This window comes from Teleopsis dalmanni, chromosome 2, assembly GCF_002237135.1.
Source record: "Teleopsis dalmanni isolate 2A chromosome 2, ASM223713v2, whole genome shotgun sequence".
NCBI lineage: Eukaryota > Metazoa > Arthropoda > Insecta > Diptera > Diopsidae > Teleopsis > Teleopsis dalmanni.
The window spans coordinates 107223137-107248552 of record NC_051847.1 but is presented as its reverse complement, the minus strand read 5'-3'; the positions used below and the strand labels follow the sequence as shown (position 1 = coordinate 107248552).

At 33.4% G+C, this 25416-nt stretch overlaps 2 protein-coding genes across 2 annotated transcripts; one reads left to right on the top strand and one right to left on the bottom strand.

Moving 5' to 3' along the window:
• The first annotated feature begins 10557 nt into the window (after window positions 1-10557).
• LOC119675350 lies at window positions 10558-14708 on the top strand. Its single transcript, XM_038086546.1, has 6 exons — window positions 10558-11239; window positions 11349-11589; window positions 11658-12121; window positions 12369-12744; window positions 12807-12969; window positions 14262-14708. Exons 1-6 carry the CDS (start codon window positions 10558-10560, stop codon window positions 14706-14708), a joined length of 2373 nt encoding a protein of 790 aa, XP_037942474.1.
• Window positions 14709-19329: 4621 nt separating this feature from the next.
• On the bottom strand, window positions 19330-19755 carry LOC119675349 (ATP-dependent DNA helicase pif1-like). Its single transcript, XM_038086545.1, has one exon. It carries the CDS (start codon window positions 19753-19755, stop codon window positions 19330-19332), a length of 426 nt encoding a protein of 141 aa, XP_037942473.1.
• Window positions 19756-25416: the final 5661 nt, after the last annotated feature.

Here is a 25416-nt window from a genome sequence, read left to right as displayed (position 1 = left end):
TTGATTTAGTCGAAGTTATATGTAACGCAAATGGTCTATCAGATCATTCTGCCGAAATAAAGGCATTCTTAAAAATAAACCTGGTTGACATAATGCTGGTTTCAGAAACCCATTTTACGATGCATAAAATTCCGAACTACGAACTTTATCAAACAATGCATCCCAATGGTAAAGCAAATGGTGGCTCTGCGATCCTCATAAGGAAATCGATAAAACATTACGAAGTAAAACCATATTGCTCGAAAGAAATTCAGGCAATAAACATTGTAGTACAAACTAAAGAAGGCGATATGACTTTCTCATCACTCTACAGCCCACCGTGTCACAGTATTTCGAAGAATATGTAGATATCATTTTTTCAGTTGCTTAGATCTAGGTTTCTAGTAGGCGGAGATTTTAATGCCTAACACTTAAAATGGATTTCCCGCCTAATATCCAACAAGGGAACACAACTTTTCGAAGCAATTGATGTACTCAATCTCCACAAAATCTCAACAGGTAAACCCACATACTGGCTAACGGATAGAAGAGAAATACCTGACTTAATTGATTTTGCAGTATCAAAGGGCGTATGTATCGAGACAACTACCTGTAAGCCCAATTTCGACTTGTCATCTGACCACTCGCCAAAAATAATCACCCTCAATGACTGCTGTCAAATTATGGAAAAATCTATTCTTCGCAACAAAAATACTGATTGGAACAGTTACTGTCAACTAATTACATCTGGTCTAATTACCGAAGTCCAGTTGAAAACTGAATTTGATGCGACTGAAGCAGTAGAGCATTTGTGTCCAAATGTCTGCCTGGGAATCAACTCCTCGGTTTTCAAAAAGTGTTACGCAAGAATATCCATTTAGCATTAGACACCTAATCAAACAAAAGTGTAGGATGAGAAAACATTGGCAAAAGACGAGCTTTCCTACGGATGAAACTCGCTTAAACAAATTATGTAAACTCGTTGAAGTCCTTCTTATAAAGTACAACAATAATCGCACGTCCCTATACCTCCAAAACCTAAGTGCTTCATGTGATACAAAAAACCCTCTTTGGAAAGCCATATAAAAGAAACACAGACCGATTGCATATCAACCACCTATGCGCAAAATAAAACATTCGCGTTACATTGGGATCAGGTCTTCAAACCAAATGATAATCAAAATATGCCAGATATCATGAAACAAAGGATAAATTTTCTACAAGAGCCTTACCGGTTAGAACTTCCAATTAAAAGATATTCTATTAATGAAGTTAGGGATGCAAGAGTACCACAAGGTAGCATAATGGGACCAATGCTTATACTGCGTATCTTCCCCTTACCGATGAGAGTGTTAACTACTAGCCTGCCTTTGCAATATTGTTCTCTGGATGAAAGATTGGCGTATCAAACCAAATAAGTCAAAATCTGTCCAAGTAATATTTACTACAAAACTTTCTACGTGCCCGCTTGTTTTAGTAAACAATACTCAGTTACCACAAGCTGTAAAAACAAAATACTTAGGCTTACATCTGGATAGTAAACTAACCTGGAAACCACACATATTTAATAAGCGTAAAGCCTTGAGTCTCAAACTGCGAAACTTATTTTGGTTCCTCAGCCGAAATTCCAAACTGCCATTAGACAATAAGGTGCTTATATACAAAACTGTACTAAAACCTATATGGAGTTATGGAGCCCAATTATGGGGTTTTGCTGCAGACTCAAACTTTGCAATTATCCAGCGATTTCAATCTAAAACACTCCGAGTGATCACAAATTCATTACGTGTTCCGACAATCAAGGAAGAAATATCTCGAATTACAAAGAATTACGCTTATCGCATATATATGCATCCAAACCCTCTGGTTACACACCTGATGGGGAACATCACACTTTTACAAGGCTAAAAAGAAAATCATCGAGAGATGTTTTAAATATGTATATGTAGGTCACACTCTTCTATTTTAATTATATATTTATATGTCACTATATAACATATATATATTTATATGTTATATATTTATATATATGTATATATATAGTCCATACGTGCCATTCTTTTTTTTAAATCGTAGTAACTATTATTACGATTCATGTTAATATATAGTTATTACTTATTATCATTCATACATGACAGATTGTAATAAAATAAATGGATTATAAAAAAAAAATTAAAATTATACTTGTTTAATTACTGAAATAATTTCTTTAATTCTTGGGAAAAAGTTATGCCTGGATGCACTTTATGCACGAATATATACGACCGAATATAAATTTTTCCGCACAATCGCAATCGAACACGAGCACTCAATGAATAAATGGTAAATAAAAAAAAATCCGTTATATTGTTCCGACCGCCTGTAGTATGTCTACTGTAAGCAAAATAATTTTAAGTAAAACACAAAGAATATTTCCACATAAGTATATATTCAATCAAAGGCATAATTTACATTAAAAATTATATCGTGACGACCGGCCGTTGTACGTCTACTATAAACGAAATAATTTTAAGTAAAATACAAGAGAATATGGGCAGATAAGGATATATTCTATCGAAGGCATAATCTATTGAAATATACAAAAAGATTATTTCTACATATAGAAATATTCAAACAAAATTTACCTGGAAACGATTGTTTAATGTGTATCTAGTGTGTATGTGGTATCTTTAGTAAATAGTACCGCAAAAGACTAGAAGAAGTACCATTCACACAAAATCCTACCTCGAAGGAAAATAAAATTACTACTCCACTTCGAATGTTTGTATTTAGTCTAACCAGATATATTAACATGAAAATTATATTATATGCAAACCATTTTTCTTGGTGGCTAATTTAATGTAAGAAAATATTAAAGTTAATGTTGCAAACAACGCGGAAACGTTGTTACTAAATATTATTTAGTTAAGCAATTGAACTCAACATTTATTTTATGCAGAATTGCATTTTTTTCAAATATTGACAGTTACCTACAGATAACTAAATATTTTCTGCGTAATAGCTGAAAAAATAATGGAAATTTCTGATTATGCATTAAATACTTGATCAATATATAGGTAAAAACATGGAGGTAAAATAATGGGTGGAAATTTTACTTCCACCCATACTTGAATACTTTAACGCGACATTATGAGAAAAACATACCGCCACGAGTAAGACAACTCTATACAGCTCTAAATGAGGGACTCGAAGTCATGTCATCTAGAGATCCCACATATTGGCCAAACGCTAGAATAAGGAAAAATCTTTGCTGGTCTATCGTGTGATTTGTCTTCACACCGTTCTCCAATAATCTTAACACTGGCAAATATTTTCGGAAGTCAAATCTACAATATTAAATTATTTTTTAACTGGCGTAACTTTATTAGAGAAGTGAAAAGAACTCTTCCTGAAATATACAACCTTCCCATCAACCTTGGATGATAAATTGGTAAAGACACCTTTTCTTACAAAACAAACATAGTTATATCTTATAGAAAGCTGCAAAGAATGTTAAACCCCCATTTAACCCATTAAGTACCAGGCAAGTTCAAACTTGGAATTTTATGGTGAAATTTTCAGAAAATTCTTATTTTAAGTTAAAAATATTCCCTGCATAAATAAATTTTTTTTTTGAAAAGTAATTTTCCGGAAAATTGCCGTGTGGTCAACCACACGCTAGGACCCATAGCACATTTTTCTCTCTTCGATAGTACAAACATTTCTATATGTGTTTTGTTCGCAAATATGGTATTTAGTTACTTTTATGGTGAAGTAAGTAACATTGTAAGTTGTATTAAGTACATGTAAGTATAAAATTCAATGTTTCATGCTTTTCAAATATTTATTAATTATAAAAAATATTTGAAGTATTACATATGTATTATATTATTATGTAAAAAGAAATAAGAGTACTTGCGTCATTGTCTACGATCAATGTAATATTTATTTTCATAGAAAATTTTAAAACAATTTTCTACAAGACCATTTAAATTGCACCTTTCATATATAAAAACTGTGACTTTGGTAAATTTCCCGGAAGATAAACATCTTCTACAGCACTGTGACTTTCCTTTTTCAAATCATCGTAAGCGGTAGCTTTTGTAATGAACATTGAGTTCTTTAATAGAAGACGAAGGTTTTTGGCAATGAAATTCTTGAAATCTAACTGAGGCATCGGTTTTGTGTTGGTAGAAGCAGCGACAAAGTAATTTAGTCTCCAAGCGTTTATTACAGCGCTATCTAAACACTGCACCCATAATGGCCACCACCTCTTCTATTCCTGATACGATAATTAGCAACTCCATTGTCATGTAAATCGACGCCGCCCATGTGTCGGTAGTAGCTGTTGATAACTTGAGGCTGGGATACACCAACCTTTTTTGTACTCTCTGCTATAGCGTTGCACATTTACTATGGGTTCAACGGAATCACACAGTATGTTGCAATGGATACTCACAATGGCTCAATAATTGCTTTACAACAAATTCACCGATTCCCAATTGTTTGTTGTATTTGTCACTTGCACTGGAGAATGGCAGAAACTGGAAGATATACCACTATTCAAAGAAAGTGTTCATAGCTTATAAGTTATAACCGAAAAGTATTGCTTTTACAAGTTCCAATGTGAATAGTACCATAATCGTGTGCATTTGATTCGTATACAACTTCAGTAGTACCAAAATACTCTCTCACAATTAGACAAACGGAATTCAAAAAAGGAGAACAAAATTCAAAAGTCGCATATAATGTGGCACTAATAAATCTTCTTTGCTCCAATTGTCAATAATATGCAATAGTTCCTGATTTCTTAGATATCATAGGCACGACATTATAATTTCATACAGTAAAAAATTGATGACAGAACTTATAGCATGAACAAATGTAAGCCCTATATAAAACAATCAAAAAAAACTTATTACTATTATAAATAGTAAAAAACACAAGTTTAAGTTAGTTAGAAGAGTATGATATTTATTAGAGAGATTACTCTCATTTTATTTCATTACCTAACGAAAAATATTTATATGGCGATTGTATGAATCGCTAATAATATAATTATTACACTTTCCGATTTTAAAGAAACGCGTAAGTACTGTTAACAATTATTATAAGATAATATAATAAAAAATTAACATTATTACAGCCTCTATGTGTTTTTTCATGCGAGTTATTTTTGGTAGCAAACTGAAAGTGAGCATATCTTAATTTCCTTTTAAATTTAGGCACAATCAAGAACCAAGAAGTAGTAAAAATACAAAATTGGCAATACTGATGTGACACTCTGCATAACATGCATTTTCGGCATAGCCCGAAAGAGCGTAATTTGCCGTGCCCGAGACAAGTGCTCTATGTGGTTTACGTGAATACCTGCCCGCAACAGCTTAACATCACGTTACTCAAAAGCAAACGTCTTGATACAAAGCGTCAATAAGCGCCCCTTTGGAAACTGCTTCAATTCTGCAGGTACCAATGAAGAAATGTGTATAGGTCATAACTTCCATCTTGGTATAATGCGAGGCCTCCCTACAACCTCTGCTACAATGTGGGCTGTAGCAGCCGGCGATGAAACCGCAACTCCACGGCGAATGAATGACAAGCAAAATTCTTCGCGCGTAAGTTTGGGTATCAACACACAGCCACCAATGGTCAGCACAGCCGAAGCTGTCGGCCGTGCCCGAGACACTCTGCATAACATGGCTCTAAGTAACAAAAATAAAAAACATTGAATTAATTACTTTTATATATTTTTAAATAATTATCAAAGTTAGTCGTGTGGTGTATCACACCGAGGTACGAAATGGGTTAAACGAAACTTCCTATATGCAAACAAGATGGCTCCTGGGCTCGTAGCGATAAAAAAGGTACTACTGTAGCATTACACCTGCAGAATGTTTTCTAGCCAAATTCCCAAATCAATGATTTTCAGTCTAACATATATATATATATAAGTTGACGTGAAAAATTCTTCAATTATAGACCTTTCGGAATGAAAAGAATATAATATAACTTCAACAATAATCTAAAAAGAACACCTGGGCAAGACCAAATAAATGGGAAACCTGTAACGACACGGATGCGTCGTTTAATTTTGCTGAAATATCAGTCGCGGTTTGCAGTCGAGGTCAGGATCGTTGCAATAAATTTGTTTATTGACTACTTCGAGTGCTAGAAAAAAAAATCCAAGGAGAAATAAAAGACGTTGTTTATTTTAAATTAAAAAGAATATCTTTATTATTATGAAATTTCTAATATTAGGTAAAAAAGATAGTCTATGTTGTTATAATTCAAAAGAACTATAATAGATTGTAGCCAATAACGCCGGCAGCGTTATATTCTATGATAATACTGTTATAGTATCAAAATGCATATGACATCAAAATGCTGGTGGCGTTATAAACTACTGATCTACAATTTATTTGGCGTATAGTATCAGACTAATAAGAGAAGTTTTTCAAAAAATTTCTAATAAAAAACACTTATTTCCTCACCGATAGAAAACTTGATTCCGGACCATCAGCTAGGATTTCACAAAGGGCATGAAACAATTGAACAGATCGTCAGAATCGTTAACGAAACACACTTAGCTTTATATTTAAATAAAATATTCTACGGCAGCTTCTCTTATTGCAGTGCAAGCATTTGATAAAGTTTGGCTTGAAGGACTTTTATTTAAAATTATGCACTCACTTCCAAAAAACTTTCATAAACTTCTGAAATCCTATGTAACTCACCGAAAATATAGACTTTAACAGAAATTTTTTACTGTAACACAAATATAGAAAAAATCTAGAGAGTACAAAATAAAATTCTCCGAAAAGTTACGTGCGCTCAGTAGTATGTCAAAATCAAAAATCTACACAGATCTACAGATCTAAATCTTCTAACTGTTGAAAAAGTAATTCACCAATACGCACCTAAATTTTAAAAGCGACTCAAGTCGCATCCAAATCCTCAAGCTCTATATTTATCTTCTGCAACCGCACGTATCCGACGTAAAAGACAATAATTGATAAACATAAATAAGAGTCACGCAATATAATAAGAGTCAATCGTATAATACAGTTGTTATATACTTTGTTCATATTTGAATATTTATATAAACATTTTTAAAATATTTTAATTTATTAGTTCTTTTTATTTTTCACAGGCACACATAAATTGGCATTCACGAAATAAGGTCGAAAAATGGTTCCTCCTAATGTTTATTATAATGGCTTTAGCAATTATTGCGCTTCTAATAGACAAGATTTCAAACAAAACTGAACAAACTTCGCGTATCTTACGTGTTGAGCCACATACTACAGGTAAGCCTAAGATATACAATGAAATGCTCAACAAAAAGTAATATGTATATTGGAGTTGTATAATAAACTAAATCCATGAATCAGTATTACTAATCAGCATTAATTAGAAACCATGCTAGTTTTTTATATAAGTAGTGTAAGGCTCCATTATGTAAGGTGTCTTGCCATGTCACCCTAAATTAAAGAAACCTGCTGACTTTTTTTTTTTTGGATTTTTAAGGTAAACTTTGCATATAAAACATATTTGGCATTCCGCTGCTACTGTTACTGACGCTATTGCTGTTGGTGCTGGTGCCACTGCTGTTGCTATTGGTGCTACTGCTTGTGTCCTTTTTTCACAAAATCTGGGATTGAGTTTTTTTCTCGAATGATAAAATTTTTGCATAAAGTCTGATCTTGTATTTTCTTCTCGAACGATGAAATTTTTACATTAAGTCTTGAGTTGAATTTTCCTCTAGAATGATGAAATATTTACATAAAAACTGAAGTTGAATTTTTTACACAAAATTCTTTTAAACTCCACCAATATCATTAACCAAGCACCGTACTCTCCAGATATGGCCCCGTGTGACTTTTTCCTCTTCCCCCGACTCAAATTACCATTGTGAGGAACGCGTTTTGAGACTATAGAGGCCATAAAAGAGAATTGGGCGGCTTATGAAACTTGTATTGAAAATTGGATCTAGCCTTGGCATGCATATATTGCCGCAGGAGGAGAGTACTTTGAAGGCGATAATAAAGAAAATTATTAAAAAAATAAAATTTTGCGTTTTTTTTTAAATTCTCGTTCTTTTTTGATCATAAGGTAAGATACTTTGTTCATTACCTGCAAATGTCCACGCAGTTTTAGAATCGTATATGAAAAATAGAAGCTTTGAAGTTAAATGTAAATCATATACTTCTTATAATTTTCCAATAGAAGATGGCGTTCAACAAGGAAATGTTCTTGGCCCTATCTTGTAAGTACTTCATACATCTGATATCCCAATAAGTGGTTCAGTTATCACCACAATGTTTGCCAATGATACGGCAATTTCAGGGTAAAACAAAAACGCTGTGCTAGTTTCAAACCAACTCCAATCTCACTTATTTCGGGTGGAGAAATGGTTGTCAAAACGGCGAATTAAAATTAGTAAACTAAAATATCGATATGTCACCTTTACCTTAAATCAAAGTAAGTCCCCAACAATTTTATTAAAAAACATTCCCATATCACAAACAGATAATATAACGTACTTATGTATTCTTCTAGAAAAAAGACTAACTTGGCGAAAGCGTATTGAAGCCAAAAAAATTCAGATGAATAAACTAATATGGCGTTTACATTGGCCGAAAATGGCTCATTTTGAATGAGCCATTTGAAAGTGTTTACATTCGTTCTATTTCATTTGTTCTCATTTCAATAGCTGATTTTTCAACTTGCATGTTGATTTGATTTTTGGCCTGTGCCAAAAAAATGTTGCATGAAGGTTAAATATGCCTTCAAACCTTACATTAGAAACTTAAAACATATTTTTAACTTCGATTAATTACTTTTTGGGAAGTAAAAGTTCTAAAAAGCAGTGCATCGTTTTCAAGAAAATGCAACCACCAAACATTTGTTTACCTTTTTTTGTAAATATGTTAAAAACAGCTTTTTCAAACTGTCAAAATGCCATGAAGAGCTTTCATTTAGGGTATGTTCAATGGATTCCTTTGCATTTGGAACGTATGTGGAATGCATTCGAACGTCATTCATACAGAATGTGAGAAAATTGCTCATTTTTGTGCTTGAAATTTTATATGCAAGAATGAGCCATTCGATACTCATTTTCGATTTTTGACCAAAATGAGCCATTTTCGGCCAATATAAACGCCGTATAAGCCTCTAAGTTTAATTGGCTCATTAATAGCATATCTTCCCTGTGCCTTGAATATAAATTACTCTTGTATAATAGCACCATAAAACCAATATGGACTTATAGCATTCAATTATTTGGTAATGTTAGTGCTTCAAATATTGAAATTATTCAAAGAGCTCAGTCAAAAATATTGAGAACAATCACTGTTGCCTCATGGTATATTAGAAATGAAAGTATACACCGAGGTCTACAAATTCCTCTAGTTAAAGCTGAATTTGATAATATAAGAAAAAATACAATAAAAGGCTAACAGAACATGTTAATCCCTTAGCAAGAAATCTCGCACTTCTATCCATTACTTCCGCCTAAAATGGGTTGACCGTCCAGCCATTAATTAATATTCAATAGCTTGAAGTAAAACCTGTACTTTTCTTTTTAGTAATCTGATAAAGTTGAACCGCTTTCTTAATGAACCACCCAACATTCACTTTAATGAAATTTAACTCATTGATCTAAGCGAGGTTCGTGATATAAGGTTTACTTACTTTACTTTATATTATACAATGTATAAGTGATAAGATTTTACAACTTATTGTTTATCTTATTGTAAGAGATGATGCAATAAATAAATGTATTTTTTACAAAAAAAAAAAAATAATGAAACATACTCTCCATACCAACACAATTTATATTTTGTAATAAAATGAAAATTACACCAATACCTGACAAAAATTAATACGAATTATTTTTAAATGAAGTAAAAGATTTTATCAGAATTGATGACATTATATATGAAAAAAAAACCAGTAGCCTTAAGTAATAAATGTTTAACAAACCTAATTAATAATAATAAAACTATGTGTGATTTTACAAAAAATGATAACTGTAACTAAAAATTTATTACAAACTTTTATTCAACAAAAGAATAATAAGTTGTAAATTAAATGAATATATAATATAGCATAATAGGTACATATTAAAAATAGCTTAATACATACTAATAATTGTAAAATTAAGATTAAAGAATTTGATATAGACATCAATGAACAAATTGAAAATATTTAGAAGTCAAGTGTATCTCTACCAGAATCAAAAGAACATATTGTGAAAACTAAAGCGAAATAAAGGGTTGTTTCTTGCCGCTGCTGTCTCTCTCTATCTTTCAAACATTGTACGCATAATTATACACATTCATTGTATTCTTTAGTCGTTAATAAACTGTCAGCAGAAACTGACGCTAAAATCGGTGTTAAGTGTTATTTATTTATTAGTATTTTTTACATGGTGCCGAAACCGGGAGTCGGTTGAATTCTAACGGGAATTCTAGCGGGCTGATAGTTTAAAAAAAAAAGTAAAAAAAAAAGCGGTTAAAAAAAAAAGCGTTCGACTCTTAAACAAAAAAAAAAACGAGTCTAATTAATTACAAATTATTTATTTATTTATAAAAAAAAATGGAGGCAGCTAGCAGAGCGTCCTGTAGAACGCAGTTAACGAAAATATGTAACACAGTGGATGCATATTTTAAACAGGAAATACTGCAAGAGCCAGACGTGGCATCAAAGGAGTCAACTCTGAACATTTATTTATCTCGCATAAATAATGCGCATCAGAGATTGTTAAAAGCTGATGAAATCGTGCAAAGCAAAGTGACTCAAGAGGATTGGGCACAGGAATTTGAAACAGCGTTGGAGTATGACGATCGAGCAGTAGGTATAACTGCAAAAATTCAGTGTGAATTGAAAAGGATAAACAGCAATTCTTATGAAGAAGTATTGCGCAACGAAAATCCATCTAGAACAATCGTTAACAGTGAAACTAATATAAAATTGAAGCCTCTGGAGCTTAAGAAATTTGATAGAAATTTGGAAAATTGGATTCCATTCTGGGAACAATTTAAACAAGCAATTCATGAGAATTCGAAATTAGATGCAGCTTCAAAATTCAACTATTTAAGTGACGCACTGGTAGGCAAAGCAGCGGCAACAATAACGGGATTTTTGCCGACAGAACGTTGTTATGATGACGCCATAGAATTACTCTTAGAAGAGTACGACGATAGCGACAAAATTGTAGACAAGTACATACAAAAGTTGCTAAACATAAGAGCCATCAACTCAGCGAGCGACGTAAAGAGTTTAAGAATTTTATACAACGAAGTAAGAGCAACGATGAGAACTCTGTCAGCATTATGTATTTCACCAACTCAGTAAGCATGAGAATAAATTTCTATAAAACGCAAAAGGAAGTTCACATTCAACTACCGCAAGTCGCACCAGACTAAACGAAAGTGAGCGAGCACTAGAGCAAAATTGCGACAATTTAGAAGCTCTCTTGGAATACATAAAAGTTGATATTGAAGCATTAGAAACAGCTCAAATAGTTGAGAGAGATAATAAGAAATTTGAAGAGAAAAGAATATCGGAACATAAACCAAGAGATACAGCTGTTGGTTTGCATGCTAGTTATGAAGCAAATCAAATTAAGTGTGTGTTTTGCAAAAATAGCACTCATGCTACAAAAAATTGCAAAAAAATATGTCTGTTGAACATAGAAAAAAAATTCTTAAGGAGGAAGGTAGATGCTTTAGATGCACAAATAAAAATCACAATGCAAAGTTCTGTAAAAACCAATGGTTAAAGTGTACAATATGTAACGGTAGACATTTAACAATAATGTGCGAGAAAAAACATTTGAAAGAGAACCGAAAAATTCAAGAGAATGAGAGTTCTGATAAAACGAATATTGTGGAGCAAGTAATTGGAAATAAGCAAATGACATCATCACTAAATGCTATGAAAGCAGAGGATAATCAAATTTACTTGCAAACAGTAAAAGCCATTATTGTAAACAAAAACAATAATACAGAAGTTTTGTCACGTTGCATTATGGACAACGGCAGTCAACGAACATACATAACTGAAGAACTTGTCAACAATTTAAATATGCCTGCAATTGGTTATGAAGAATTTAAAATCTTAGGATTCGGCGAATTGAACGAAAATAAGTCTGCTAAGCGTTTTAAGCAAGTGATTTTTCATATAAAGAGCCAGTATTATGACAAAGACATTGATTGGACAAGACAACTATTGGATTTTTAATACACATAAAGTTAAACGAATAACAGATAGTTTAACAGCAGTGGATACGTATTTTGGTTGGACAATTCAGGGCGGCAAGGGAACCAAAAATTGCGTAAATTACAATTTTAATATAATTGAGACAGATAAAGAAAATTTAAATTTAACAAAATTTTGGGACTTAGAAGCAATAGGAATTGTTAATAATGATGATGTAGCTATATTAAATACAGTTACTAGCATAAAAAAGATTGATAGTCGTTATACAACTAATTTGCCTTGGAAATTAGAAAAATCTAAATTAAATAACAACAAAATTAATGCCGAAAGAAGACTGAAGAATTTAACTACGAAATTAATTTCAAATAAAGAAAAGTTGTTGGAGTACCACAATGGTATCTTAGAATTATTACAAGGAGGAATTGCTGAAAGGGTAAGTAGCAATTTGAGTGATATAACTTCATACTACATGCCACATAGACCAGTATATCGTGAAGATAAAACAACTTCAAAGATGCGTATAGTTTTTGATGCGTCATCAAGAGTGGCGGAGCATGGATCGTAAATGAATTTTTAAGCCCAGGTGACAATTTACTGTCAAACTTAGTGTCAATATTGCTAAGGTTTCGTTCAAAGAGAATTGCTACGACAGCAGATATTGAGAAGGCATTTTTGCAAATTGCTATAGACGAAAGCGATCGCGATACACATAGATTTTTATGGTATGACAAAATGCCAAGTATAAACGAACAACTGCCAAATATTGTAGAAATGCGTATGACGAGAGTAATATGGCGTTTACATAGGCCAAAAATGGCTCATTTTGAATGAGCCATTTGAAAGTGTTTACATTCGTTGTATTTCATTTGTTCTCATTTCAATAGCTGATTTTTCAACTTGCATGTTGATTTGATTTTTGGCCTGTGCCAAAAAAATTTTGCATGAAGGTTAAATATGTCTTCAAACCTTACATTAGAAACTTAAAACATATATTTAACTTGGATTAATTACTTTTTGGGAAGTAAAAGTTCTAAAAGCAGTGCATCGTTTTCAAGAAAATGCAACCACCAAACATTTGTTTACCTTTTTTTGTAAATATGTTAAAAACAGCTTTTTCAAACTGTCAAAATGCCATGAAGAGCTTTCATTTAGGGTATGTTCAATGGATTCCTTTGCATTTGGAACATATGTGGAATGCATTCGAACGGCTTTCATACAGAATGTGAGAAAATTGCTCATTTTGCGCTTGAAATTTTATATGCAAGAATGAGCCATTCGTTACTCATTTTCGATTTTTGACCAAAATGAGCCATTTTCGGCCAATGTAAACGCCATATAACATTTGGAGTTACTTCTAGCCCTTTTTTGCTATCCGCAGTTATTCGAAAACATTTAACGAGTTGCAAAGAAACATTTCCAGCAACATGTGAAGCACTATTAAAGTCACTTTATGTAGATGATCTTTTAATTAGTTGTCATGAAGTTGAAGAAGCCAAGAAAATTTATTTCGAATCAAAGAAAATTATGAGCGATGCAAAATTTAATTTGAGGAAGTGGAATTCAAACTGTATAGACATAAGAAAATGTTGTGCAAGCGAAAGTAATCAAAATGCAATTCAAAAAATTTTAGGAATAAATTGGTATATTCTTGAAGATGACATTAGCGTTGATCTGGTAAAGACCATTGAAACCATTGCTATTTTAAAACCAACAAAGCGAAGCGTGATGAAGGCTTTGGCAAGAATATACATGAATATACATATATATGATCCGTTAGGAATAATAGCACCCTTTACAGTGCGACTAAAAATTTTACTTCAAAACATTTGGAAAGTGAAATATGAATGGGACGCGCCTTTAAATGACGAAATTTGTTACGAATTCGAAGCATGGCGAAACGAACTTAAAATATTAAGACATTTCAAAATTTCTCGTTGTTTGTGTCACGCAGAGAAAAGCTTTATAGAGATCCATATATGTGCTGATGCAAGCCCAAAGGCATATGGAGTTGTGGCATATCTGAGAACAGTGGCGAATGGGATAGTTTCAAACAAATTTATGAACTCTCGCTCCCAAAGTTGGAACTCACGACAGCTGTTATTGCAGCACGACTTAAAGCATTTTTATCAGAGTCTCTAGAGTTACAAATTGATAAATACTACCTATGGTCTGATTCAACAATTACACTTAATTGGATTATGGGATGCGGAAATAAAATAAAGCCATACGTTACAACAAGAGTTAAAGAAATTTTAAAATTAACTAACATTTACGAATGGAAACATTGCGATGGCAAAAGCAATCCTGCTGATTTTTTAACTAGAGGTTGTACAACCAAAAATTTGTTTAATAATGAATTATGGAAAAATGGTCCGAGCTGGATATCGGCAAAGGAAATACATTCTGCAAGCAAAAAGAGTATGAATGATATTTTATTAACATTTTCGAACCTGAATGAAAACATTGTCAATCAAAGCGAATCTTTTGAAACAATAAACAAATATAGTAACATAAAAAAGTGTTAAGGGTAACAGCCTATATTATGAAGTTTATTAGCAACATGCAGACACAAAAATCTCACAGGACAGTACAGAAGACATCAAAAATTAATGACGTAAAAAATTTAAGTGCGCAGGAAATTGCTGAAGCCGAAAAGCTTTTGGTAAAACTGGAACAGAGAAGATATTTTCCTGAAGAAGCTAGTTATCTGAAGAACGGAAAAATTTTGCCAACAACATCGAAGTTATTATGTTTAAATCCAACTATTGACGATGACGTGATAAGACTTAGTTGCAGGATTTCAGATAAAGATTACGACAAAAGTTTGACAAAACCAGCTATATTGCCTAAACTGTCTCGTCTGAGCAGGATGTTAATAATTGAAGCGCATACAGCTACTCTACATGGAGGTGTGAATGTAGTACTAGCATACATACGAAAGAAATATTGGATAATACAAGGTCGCCAACTTATCAAAAATATAGTAGGTCAATACATAGTATGCAAAAGGATCAGAGGTAAAAACGCTAATGAACAATGGTCTGTTTTGCCAACTGAACGAATTACAACAACCAGACCATTCAAGACGACTGGAATTCATTTTGCAGGACCACTATATATAAAAATTGAAAGAGAGAATTACCAAGAAAAGGTTTATATAATGTTATTTACATGCGCAGCTATAAGAGCAATCCATTTGGAACTGGTGAAAAATCTTACAACCAATAGTTGTATTGACGCTTTAAGAAGGTTTATAGCGCATCGTGGTTGTCCAGAAACAATCATGTCAGATAATGCCAAAACATTTAAAAGAGCAAACAAAGAACTTCAAAAGCTAGAAGCCTTACTTAAATCCGAAGAATTTCAGAACAATGTAGCCCACAAAGGTATTTCATGGAAATTCATACCAGAAAGAGCGGCATGGTGGGGTGGATTCTGGGAAAGATTAGTGAAAAGTGTCAAGGTATGCTTGAAGTCAGCTATTGGGAAATTGATATTGACATACGATGAACTGAACACACTATTGACAGAAGTTGAATACGTTGTAAATATTCGTCCTTTAACCTACATAACAAATGATGAAAAGGATTTAGAACCATTAACACCAGCGCATTTTTTAAATTCGTGTCAACACAGCTTTATTATTGACGAGTTTAACTATGACAGATCAGAAGTTGCTGATTTATGGCAAAAACGTCGAGCGTTAATCGTAAGGTATCTTAAAAGATGGCAGCAAGAATATTTGAACCAATTACGGAGTATTCACTACAATAAACCTCGTGCTTCAAGGAGTGTAAATGTGGGAGATATTGTTTTAGTCGGTGATAATTTAAAAACTCGGCTACAATGGAAAATGGGTGTCATTAAAAATGTATACCACGGAAGAGACAACAGAATACGAGCTTGTGATGTCTATATGGGTAACAATCTTACCTTGAAGAGACCAATTCAATTACTGTATCCACTCGAGGTTTCTGCAACTCGCGGGAACCAGGATGTGAAAACTAAAGCGAAATAAAGGGTTGTTTCTTGCCGCTGCTGTCTCTCTCTATCTTTCAAACATTGTACGCATAATTATACACATTCATTATATTCTTTAGTCGTTAATAAACTGTCAGCAGAAACTGACGCTAAAACCGGTGTTAAGTGTTATTTATTTATTAGTATTTTTTACACATATTAACAAAATACATGTAATCAATATAAATTATTCTTTAAGTATAATAATAACTATATTAATTATATTGTTAACATTTGCATTCAAAATCATATACAAAATATATCAAAATAAATTGAATAAAAGCAATGAGGAGATTACAAATTTTAATGAGGGAAGGAATGACATAGTCATACCCCCAACTATTATTTCTTAAATATATAATGTAGTGCATACACTTCCATGCTTCTGAACACAATCTCAATTGAAGACAACGTTTCTATTTTCTTGTAAACATAAGTTCAGTAGAACAAAGGCTGGAAATGACGCCTGCAAATTGTAAGTTCAGCATTAATGTAACTTTTGTGAAACATTGCATTTTATGGTAATGTTTAGATGCGAAGCTGGAAGTGATGCTCAAATCTTAACCCATTGCCTGATAATGTTGTGAAAACGCACCAATTTTAATGCTATGTTTAAAAATTCGTTAAAATTTAATTAAAAGGTTTTTGTGCTTTTAGTTATTTTTGTACAATAGGACTATGATTTTGCTATAATATATAATTTTTATTTGTACCTAAGTAGTATAGATACAATTTAATGGAAGATTTTGCAGAACCTTGTTTGTGTAATTTTAAAATTATCCTGTGTTATATAAATGGAGAAAATTTGTTTTAATTTTTTACCTAAATCTTTAATTCAATAGTGTATTCTAGCGAATCTATATAAATTGTAAGCTATTTAGTGATATATGTGCATTACAAAAACTCTCAAAATCTGGTGTTGCGAAAACGCACCAATTTCAAGAAACGAGTACCAAAGTTTTTTCCCGGTAAGGAAATTATTGCTTGCACCAGGTAGGCTCAATAGATTTTTTAGCGTAACAGCAATTAAATGATATACTTGCTGCAACTTATCACGAAATATATTCCCATGTTTGAAATTATTTAATGTTACCTTATGATTTTTTATGGTATTTCAGTATAATTTTATAATTCTTCTTAGAAACTTTACAATATTGGTGTATAAATATAAATTATTGAATAAATACACTAAGACTTCTAATACAGTCATTAGATTCAAATTAATATTTCTGGTGTCAATTTAATATTCAGCCTTCAAACATTAGTGCTAAATAGTGTTAAAATGAGTGAACAACAACGTGAGGGATAAATAAATTTTTAAAAGTACCTCTAAAAATCACAAAATTTTTTTCCGAGATATGGGTCGTCTTATTTTATAAAAGGAGCTTATAAATAAAATTTCAGCCAAATCGGAGATCATGAGGTCATATTTTGTCAAAATCCGCCCGGTTTGTAAAAGTATCACCCATATGCACAAGTAATGCATGATGACCATATAACCAATATTTCAATATCTGAAATGAAAATTTATTGGCATACTGTACCTATCTGGCTACAGTTTAGTACCAAGTGTGGACAATTATTGGTCTAGCATACCATCTTTGGGGAAAGAAGTAGTAAAGCAGTACATGTCGAGAAATAGATTTTGGCAAATAAAAAAATATTTCCATGTTTGCTATAGTAATGAATTTGATTCATCAGACAAATTTAATAAAGTAACACCCTTTAACAATTTACTCAATAATCGTTTTATGCAGTTTGGAATCTTCGCACATAATATATGTAAAGATGAACAGATGATAAGCTACTTTGGACGTCATCCATGTAAAATGTTCGTCAGAGGCAAACCAATTCGCTTTGGTTATAAGTATTGGTGTCTCTGTTCAGCAGAGGCACCTTCAGTTTGAGCCTTATACAGGTGCTATTAAAAGAACGAATGTGTCTTTAGGAGAACGGGTAGTCTTATCTCTCTTATCCCGAATATAAGAACCAAAAAATCATACGGTTACATTCGATAACTTCTTCACATTATTCAAAGTAATTGCTTTTCTAAATGAAAAAGACTTTTTTGTAACTGGGAAGATATGCGCAAATCGAACTAAGGCTGAAAAACTGAGCTCTGTAAAGGACATATCTATACAGCTACGGAAACAAAAGATGCGGTATACAATGTCGACAACATTGTATATTTATATCGATGGAATGACAACTCTGTAGTTAGAAAAGAGTAGAAAATGGCTAATATCAGCATGCAATACATTATAAATCATTATGATAAAATAATTGCTGGCGTTGATCTCTTTGGCAATGCTATAAACAATTACCGAATACGAACTCGAGAGAAAAAATGGTACTGGCCTCTTATAACTAACGGACTTGATGCAGCGATGGTTGACGCTTGGAAACTCAATTGCATTTTACGAAACAATATTGAAAAAAAGTGAATTATATAACAAGCTGACTTCCGTGTAGAAGTAACAGAAGATTTGCTACTAACTGAGGATCAGAAGCATTTTCGACAGCCAAACATGCCAACAGCATCAAGATATGTTGGTCAGACAGTATCCTGGCAGGCAAAGGTGTAAATTGTGTCGCAATCAAACCATATATATCTGTACCAAATGTAATATTGCTTTGCACCCTAAGTGTTTTATAACTTATCATACATAAATTAAATGTTCAAAAAATACAAAAAAATAAAAATATTAAAAAAAATTAAAACATCAAAATTTTTTGGTATGTGAACCTTTATTCTGACAATGTTGCGAAAACGCACCAGTGGGTGTAGCTTAAACTGGGAGGGTTAGCAAAAAAAAAAATTTTTTTTTCTTAATTAGGAGTACATAAGTGCACAAGTAAAACGGCTTTACGAAATTCCGGTTAAGGTTTAAACATAAGTTATTGTTTTAGTGATATCAATTCAATAAAGACGAATATATATAAAAATATATACTAGCGGATCCGACAGATGTTGTCCTGCATAATATACTAAGCGATTAGGATATTAAACAAAGTAAGAAAGGAAAGACAAATAATGTAATAATTTTGTTATTCTTTATTTTGAAATAACATCAATTTTACTAAACACAATTCGTAATAATCAATAGTGTTTGTTTAATTTCATATTCATGCGAGTTGATGAACAATATTTTTAGGCAATTCTTGAGGAGTATAAATGAATAAACTTGACGGTTTTCCAACGCGAGAACACGCCACATATAATTGACCATGTAAGAAGACCTGATTTTCTAGATCTATCCCACAAATCGACATTGTTTGACCTTGTGACTTATTAATAGTCATGCGAAATGCCAAGCGAATTGGAAATTGCAGACGTCTGAATGGAATGGGTGAGTCTGAAGGGATCATTGGGATTCGTGGCAGGAGAACAGCTTCACCTTCAAATTTGCCATTCAAAATTGTAATTTCAAGTACATTGCCCATAATTTTTTTTATGACTAATCTCATGCCGTTGCATAGCTTAGATGCATTTAAATTTCGCAGCATAATTATAGGTGAACCAGTTTTTAATCTTAAGTTATGAGGTGACATTCCTGGTAAATCCAGCGAATTCAAAAATTCAACAGGATGGTTGAACGATTCATTTTAGAGACTTTAAATTTTTAAACAAATCAAAGTAAGCATGAATAAATTTTAAATGTCTAATGAGAAGGTATATGGATACCAAAAAACTGTGTAGTAATTAAAAGAACATTATCCAGTGGACCAAATTGTGAATCTAAACTATCATTGAATCCACTTGAATACACACAAAAAATTTCATCAAAATCGGTTCAGCCGCTTAGGAGGAGTTCACTGTCAACACACGTACAGAAGAATTATATATATATGAAGATAAGTTACAAACTGTGTTTTCTTTTAAATAAAAAAAAAACACAACTGATTCGTATATATATATATATATATGTGGCAATTGGCGGCGGGCAGTAAAATGAAAACGAAAAAACTGGCAACACTGCTAGTTTTTGATTGTAGTTAGTTGGAAAGAGCGAGTGATGTTGACGGGCGTAAAATACATTGAAATAATTTTGTTTTGTAGTAAAATATTATTGTAAAAATATAAATAAAATTTATTTATCATTAAATTAAATAAAGTTTTTCCTACATTTGGCGGCTCATCCGGGATCGCGGTGATCGAAAAAGCATGTGAAAATCAAAGCGCACAACATTGTGAAATTAAGTGTTGGGTTTTTTTAGTACAACAGAACTACAATAAAGAAACAGTAAAAAATGGATGAGCATGACGTCAGAAATCTTAGTGTAGAGCAATTGAAAACTAAATTGTCCGAGTTGGAACTATCTACTGCTGGAAAGAAATCAGAAATACAAAGCCGTCTTATAGAACATTATGAGGTAAATGTAAAAAATGACGATGTCGACGATGACGAAGTATCAAGCATACAAACCGTAATTCAGCGTGTGTCTGTTGCAGCTCGGTCTACATTTACTCTGCGTGACGTTGAACATTCCTTGACTTCATTCACGGGATCAGATCAACCTCCGTCGAGCAATGGGTAGAAGATTTTGAGGAAAACGCCGCAGCTGTAGAATGGAACAATGTGCAGAAATTCATTTATGCAGAGCTGTTGTTAAAAGGAACTGCAAAATTATTTATTCGAAGTCAACGTAATGTAAACAATTGGAAAATGCTAAAAGAGACGCTGAAGAATGAATTTGCTGTACAAATGTCTGCAATTGATGTTCATCGTGCGCTGAGTAACCGACGAAAGCGACATGATGAAAAATTGCTTGAATACCTTTACAGCTTGATGGAAATTGGGAAGGCCACAAAGTTGGATGAAGCAAGTATAATTGAATATTTTATCGAAGGAATACCTGATTCAAGAATGAATAAAGCTGTACTATATCACGCCAAAGCATCAGAGAATTAAAAGAACAAATTAAAATTTATAAAAAAATTAAAGCACCGAACACGAAGTACCAATGTACCAATGAGAACAAAACCGCGCCAGTGCCATCAAGCAAGGAACGGTCGAATTCAAACAGTATAAAAAAATGCTATTCGTGTGGTGAAGATTCACATTTTGCAAAACACTGTCCAAATAGACGTATAAAATGTTTTAAATGCAACCAAATGGGCCATAGATCATTTGAATGCAAAGTGAAGGTAGAAGCTGAAAAGAACGGCGTATCGTTAGCATCAGAAGCGGAACAAACTACTTTGGGCTCATACAGTAATCGTCTTTTCAAAAACCTAGTGATAAATGATTTTCAATTTGCTGCTATAGTCGATACCGGAAGCGATATCAGTATTATCAGATATGACGCGTTGATGAAAATGGGAGACATTGAATTGAGCAAAGCATCTAAAAATTTTATTGGTATTGGAGGAAGCCAGATAACAACGGTAGGCAGTTTCGACAAAGATGTTAGAGTTGACGAAGTCATTTTGCGAGTAACATTTCACGTTGCTAAGGCGAGAGACATACTGTATCCCTGCACTGGGAAATGACATTTTGAAAAACGTTAATATGATAGCAAACTCTGAGGGAGTCAAATTTGTTAAAAAAACGCAGAAAATGATTCAATACGCGAATGAGGTAAATGACACGAATACGAACGCTACAGAAAAATATCAAAAGAATAATGGAAATGAAATCAGTACAAACAACGCTTCGACATTAACCGAATTTCAACAAATCTGTCTATCAACACTAATTGATGACGGTGCTGAAGAAATTGAAATTGATGTTGCTCATTTACTAAGTTAGAACAAAAAAAGATAACTTAATTAATAACGTCAAGTTTACTAAAAATAATGCTTTGGAACTCTAATGGTTTACTCAAACATTTTAGAGAGCTTGAACTTGTTTTAGCAGCCAGAGAAATAGATGTTTGCCTTATTACTGAAACGCATTTCACACATCATTCATACCTAAAATTTAAAAACTACGAGTTTCATCACGTAGTATATCCCAGTAATTGCGCTCGAGGAGGAAGTGGAATCTTAATTCGGAAATCTTTTAAGTATTTCGTATCCAAAATAATCTCCAATGAAGAATTTCAGGCGATAACCATTACGCTTGATCTGCAATGTAAATTACAAATTACTTCTGTCTACAGCCCGCCAAGGCACAAAATTAAAACAGAGCAGTACAAACAGCTTATTGAAATGCACAAACACCGCTTCATCATGGGCGGTGACTTCAACGCAAAGCATACGCACTGGGGTGCTCGTCTAATCACAACCAAGGGGAGAGAACTTCTAAAAGCGATACAACAAACTGGCTGTGAATGCATGTCATCCAGAAACCCTACGTATTGGCCAACTGATACTGAAAAAATACCAGACCTCCTTGATTTCTTCATCATAAAGCAAGTCTCGACATACAATCTTAAAATCGAAGACGGAACCGAACTTAACTCTGACCACTCCCCGGTATACCTTACTACATATGACTCTTCTATTGTTAACAACGTGACGACTAAAATTGTCAATAAGTCAACTGACTGGAATTACTTTAGAACATTCCTTTCTAATAATATTTCGGCTTCGACTGAAATTTCCGGTGAAGGCGATGTGGAATTCGAAATTATAGACCTTACAAGAAAGCTTCAACAAGCCGCGTGGTTAAGCACTCCTATATGGAAGAAATCAAACTGTCCGCATAGATATCCAACGGCCATATTAGAACTACTACAAAAAAAACGTAAAATAAGGAAAAAGTGGCAACACTCGAGATCCCCAGCAGTTAAAGCTAATTTAAATAGGCTGACTAAAGAACTTACCTCTGAGATCAAGCGCTTTAAAAATAAACAATTCCATTCATACTTGTCTGATTTGACCAATGATCGCAGCACAGATTACTCCTTGTGGAAATGCACTCGAAATATAAAACGTCCAGCCTCTCATAACGCACCAATAAAGACCTTCACTAGCCAATGGGCCAATAGTGATAAAGAAAAAGCTGAACTTTTTCCTGAACATTTAACAAAAGTATTCTCTATTTCTGGTAGTGAGGATAGTGTTGAAACTTGTTATCTGGGTACTAATAGCATAAACAATTTGCCGCCAACTAGCGAGCTTGAAGTAATGATAATAATAAAGAACGAACTTAAGCTAAAAAAAACACCAGGATATGATCTCATAACTGCAGAACTTCTTAGAGAAATCCCAGCTAACTGCATAGTTAAAGTTACTAACATCTTCAATGCTGTTCTACGATTGAAATATCTCCCTTCGTTGTGGAAGGTCTCAGAAATTATTATGGTCCTTAAACCGGGGAAAGATGCAAACGAGATTAGCTCCTATAGGCCAATAGCTCTCCTACCTGTGCTTTCAAAAGTATTTGAAAAAATTATGCTTAAACGGATGTTGCCTTTACTTGAACAACAGCAGACCATACCTATGCATCAATTTGGATTCAGGTGTAATCACTCGACCATTGATCAAGTCCACAGAATCACAAAGGTAATCGAAACTGCCCTTGAGGAAAAGAAAGTATGTTCAGCAGTATTCTTAGACGTCTCCCAGGCTTTCGACAGAGTTTGGCATACAGGTCTACTAACAAAAATAAGAGACATTTTTCCGTTGGAGTATTTCGATATGGTTTCTTCTTATTTGACCAATCGTTACTTCCGTGTTAAGCATGGAAATAATCACAGTGAACTCCAAACAATCAACGCTGGGGTACCCCAAGGCAGTGTACTTGGTCCTTTGTTATATTTAATATACACACATGATTTGCCAACGAGCTCAGCGACGTTTACAGCGACGTTCGCTGACGATACAGCTGTTCTAGCGATTGGAGATGATGAACTAACAGCAGCCAGGCGTCTGCAGTCTTCTGTCAATGACATTATCGCTTGGGCTAAAAAGTGGAAAATAAAACTTAACCACTATAAATCAGTTCACGTCAACTTTACAAACCGAAATATCAGATTTATGCCCCTCTACATTGATGGAATACAAATTCCACATTCTAATACGGCTAAGTACCTCGGTATGACATTGGATGTAAAGCTGAGATGGAATGAACATGTAAAAAAAAGAGAGATGAACTGAATATAAAATACAGATCAATCAAATGGCTTATTGGAAAGAAGTCGAAACTGTCACTTCATAACAAGCTTTTAATTTACAAACAAATATTGAAACCAATTTGGACATATGGTATTCAGCTCTGGGGATGCGCTAGCAGCACACATGTTGAAACAAAAATTCCAAAACGTTATATTAAGGGGTGTGGCAAATGCACCATGGTACGTAAGGAACTCTGATCTGCATCGTGATCTAGGGATAAATACGGTGGTGGAAGAAATACAGCGAAATGCAAGAATGCACCTGCAGCGACTGTACTCTCATCCGAATGATGAAGCTAACGAACTGGCGTCAATAGAGCCAACTCGCCTTAAGCGTCTAAAACCTTGTGATCTTTGGTCGCAACCTGTCTGAAATGCGTGATAAATGAACTTGCGTGATTTCCGATTAAATTCTTTATAATTGTTGATTAAAATTGTTTGTTAGCTTATTATATTGTTAGCTAGTTACTCTTATAAAATTTATTTAATCAAATAAAATAAATTTATATATAAAAAAAAAAAAATTTAGGAGGAAACCATAAAGCAGAGATCACCAAACTCATCAACAACTATAAACCAGGAAATTCAATTGCATCACCGGTGGAAATGAAAATTATTCTGACAGATGAAGTGGCAGTATATAGCAGACCTAGAAGATTGCCCATAGCAGAACAAAATATAGTTGAAAAGCAGATAGCAGATTGGCTGAAGGCAGACATTATCCAACCCAGCACATCTGAGTATGCGTCGCCAGTAGTATTAGTATCGAAAAAGGACAGAACTAAAAGATTATGTTGTGACTATAGGAGGCTAAATCAAAAAATAGTGCCGGATAATCTTCCAATGACTTTGATTGATGATGTACTTCAACGTTTGGAAAAAGCTAAGGTGTTTACTACATTGAGTTTGAGAGATGGATTTTTCCATGTGCCTGTGGAGCTTAGTTCCAGAAAGTACACATCATTCGTAACTCATAATGGCCAGTATGAATTCAGATTTGTTCCGTTTGGTATTTTAAACTCGCCTGCGGTATTTTGTAGGTATATCGCAGCAGCATTTCGTGAATTAACTCAAGATGGAACAGTGGTGATTTATATGGACGATATAATGATACCAACGAAGGACGAATTGGAAGGAATTCAAAAACTT

What these genes read in the sequence shown, in the direction of transcription:
- LOC119675350 (XM_038086546.1), top strand. Translation starts at nt 10,558, where the DNA reads ATGGAGGCAGCTAGCAGAGCGTCCTGTAGAACGCAGTTAACGAAAATA. An exon ending in CTCAGCGAGCGACGTAAAGA is followed by an intron (nt 11,240 to 11,348) that starts GTTTAAGAATTT and finishes AAAACGCAAAAG; the next exon opens with GAAGTTCACATTCAACTACC. An exon ending in CGAAAATAAGTCTGCTAAGC is followed by an intron (nt 12,122 to 12,368) that starts GTTTTAAGCAAG and finishes TTTGGGACTTAG; the next exon opens with AAGCAATAGGAATTGTTAAT.
- LOC119675349 (XM_038086545.1), bottom strand. Translation starts at nt 19,755, where the DNA reads ATGTCACCTCATAACTTAAGATTAAAAACTGGTTCACCTATAATTATG.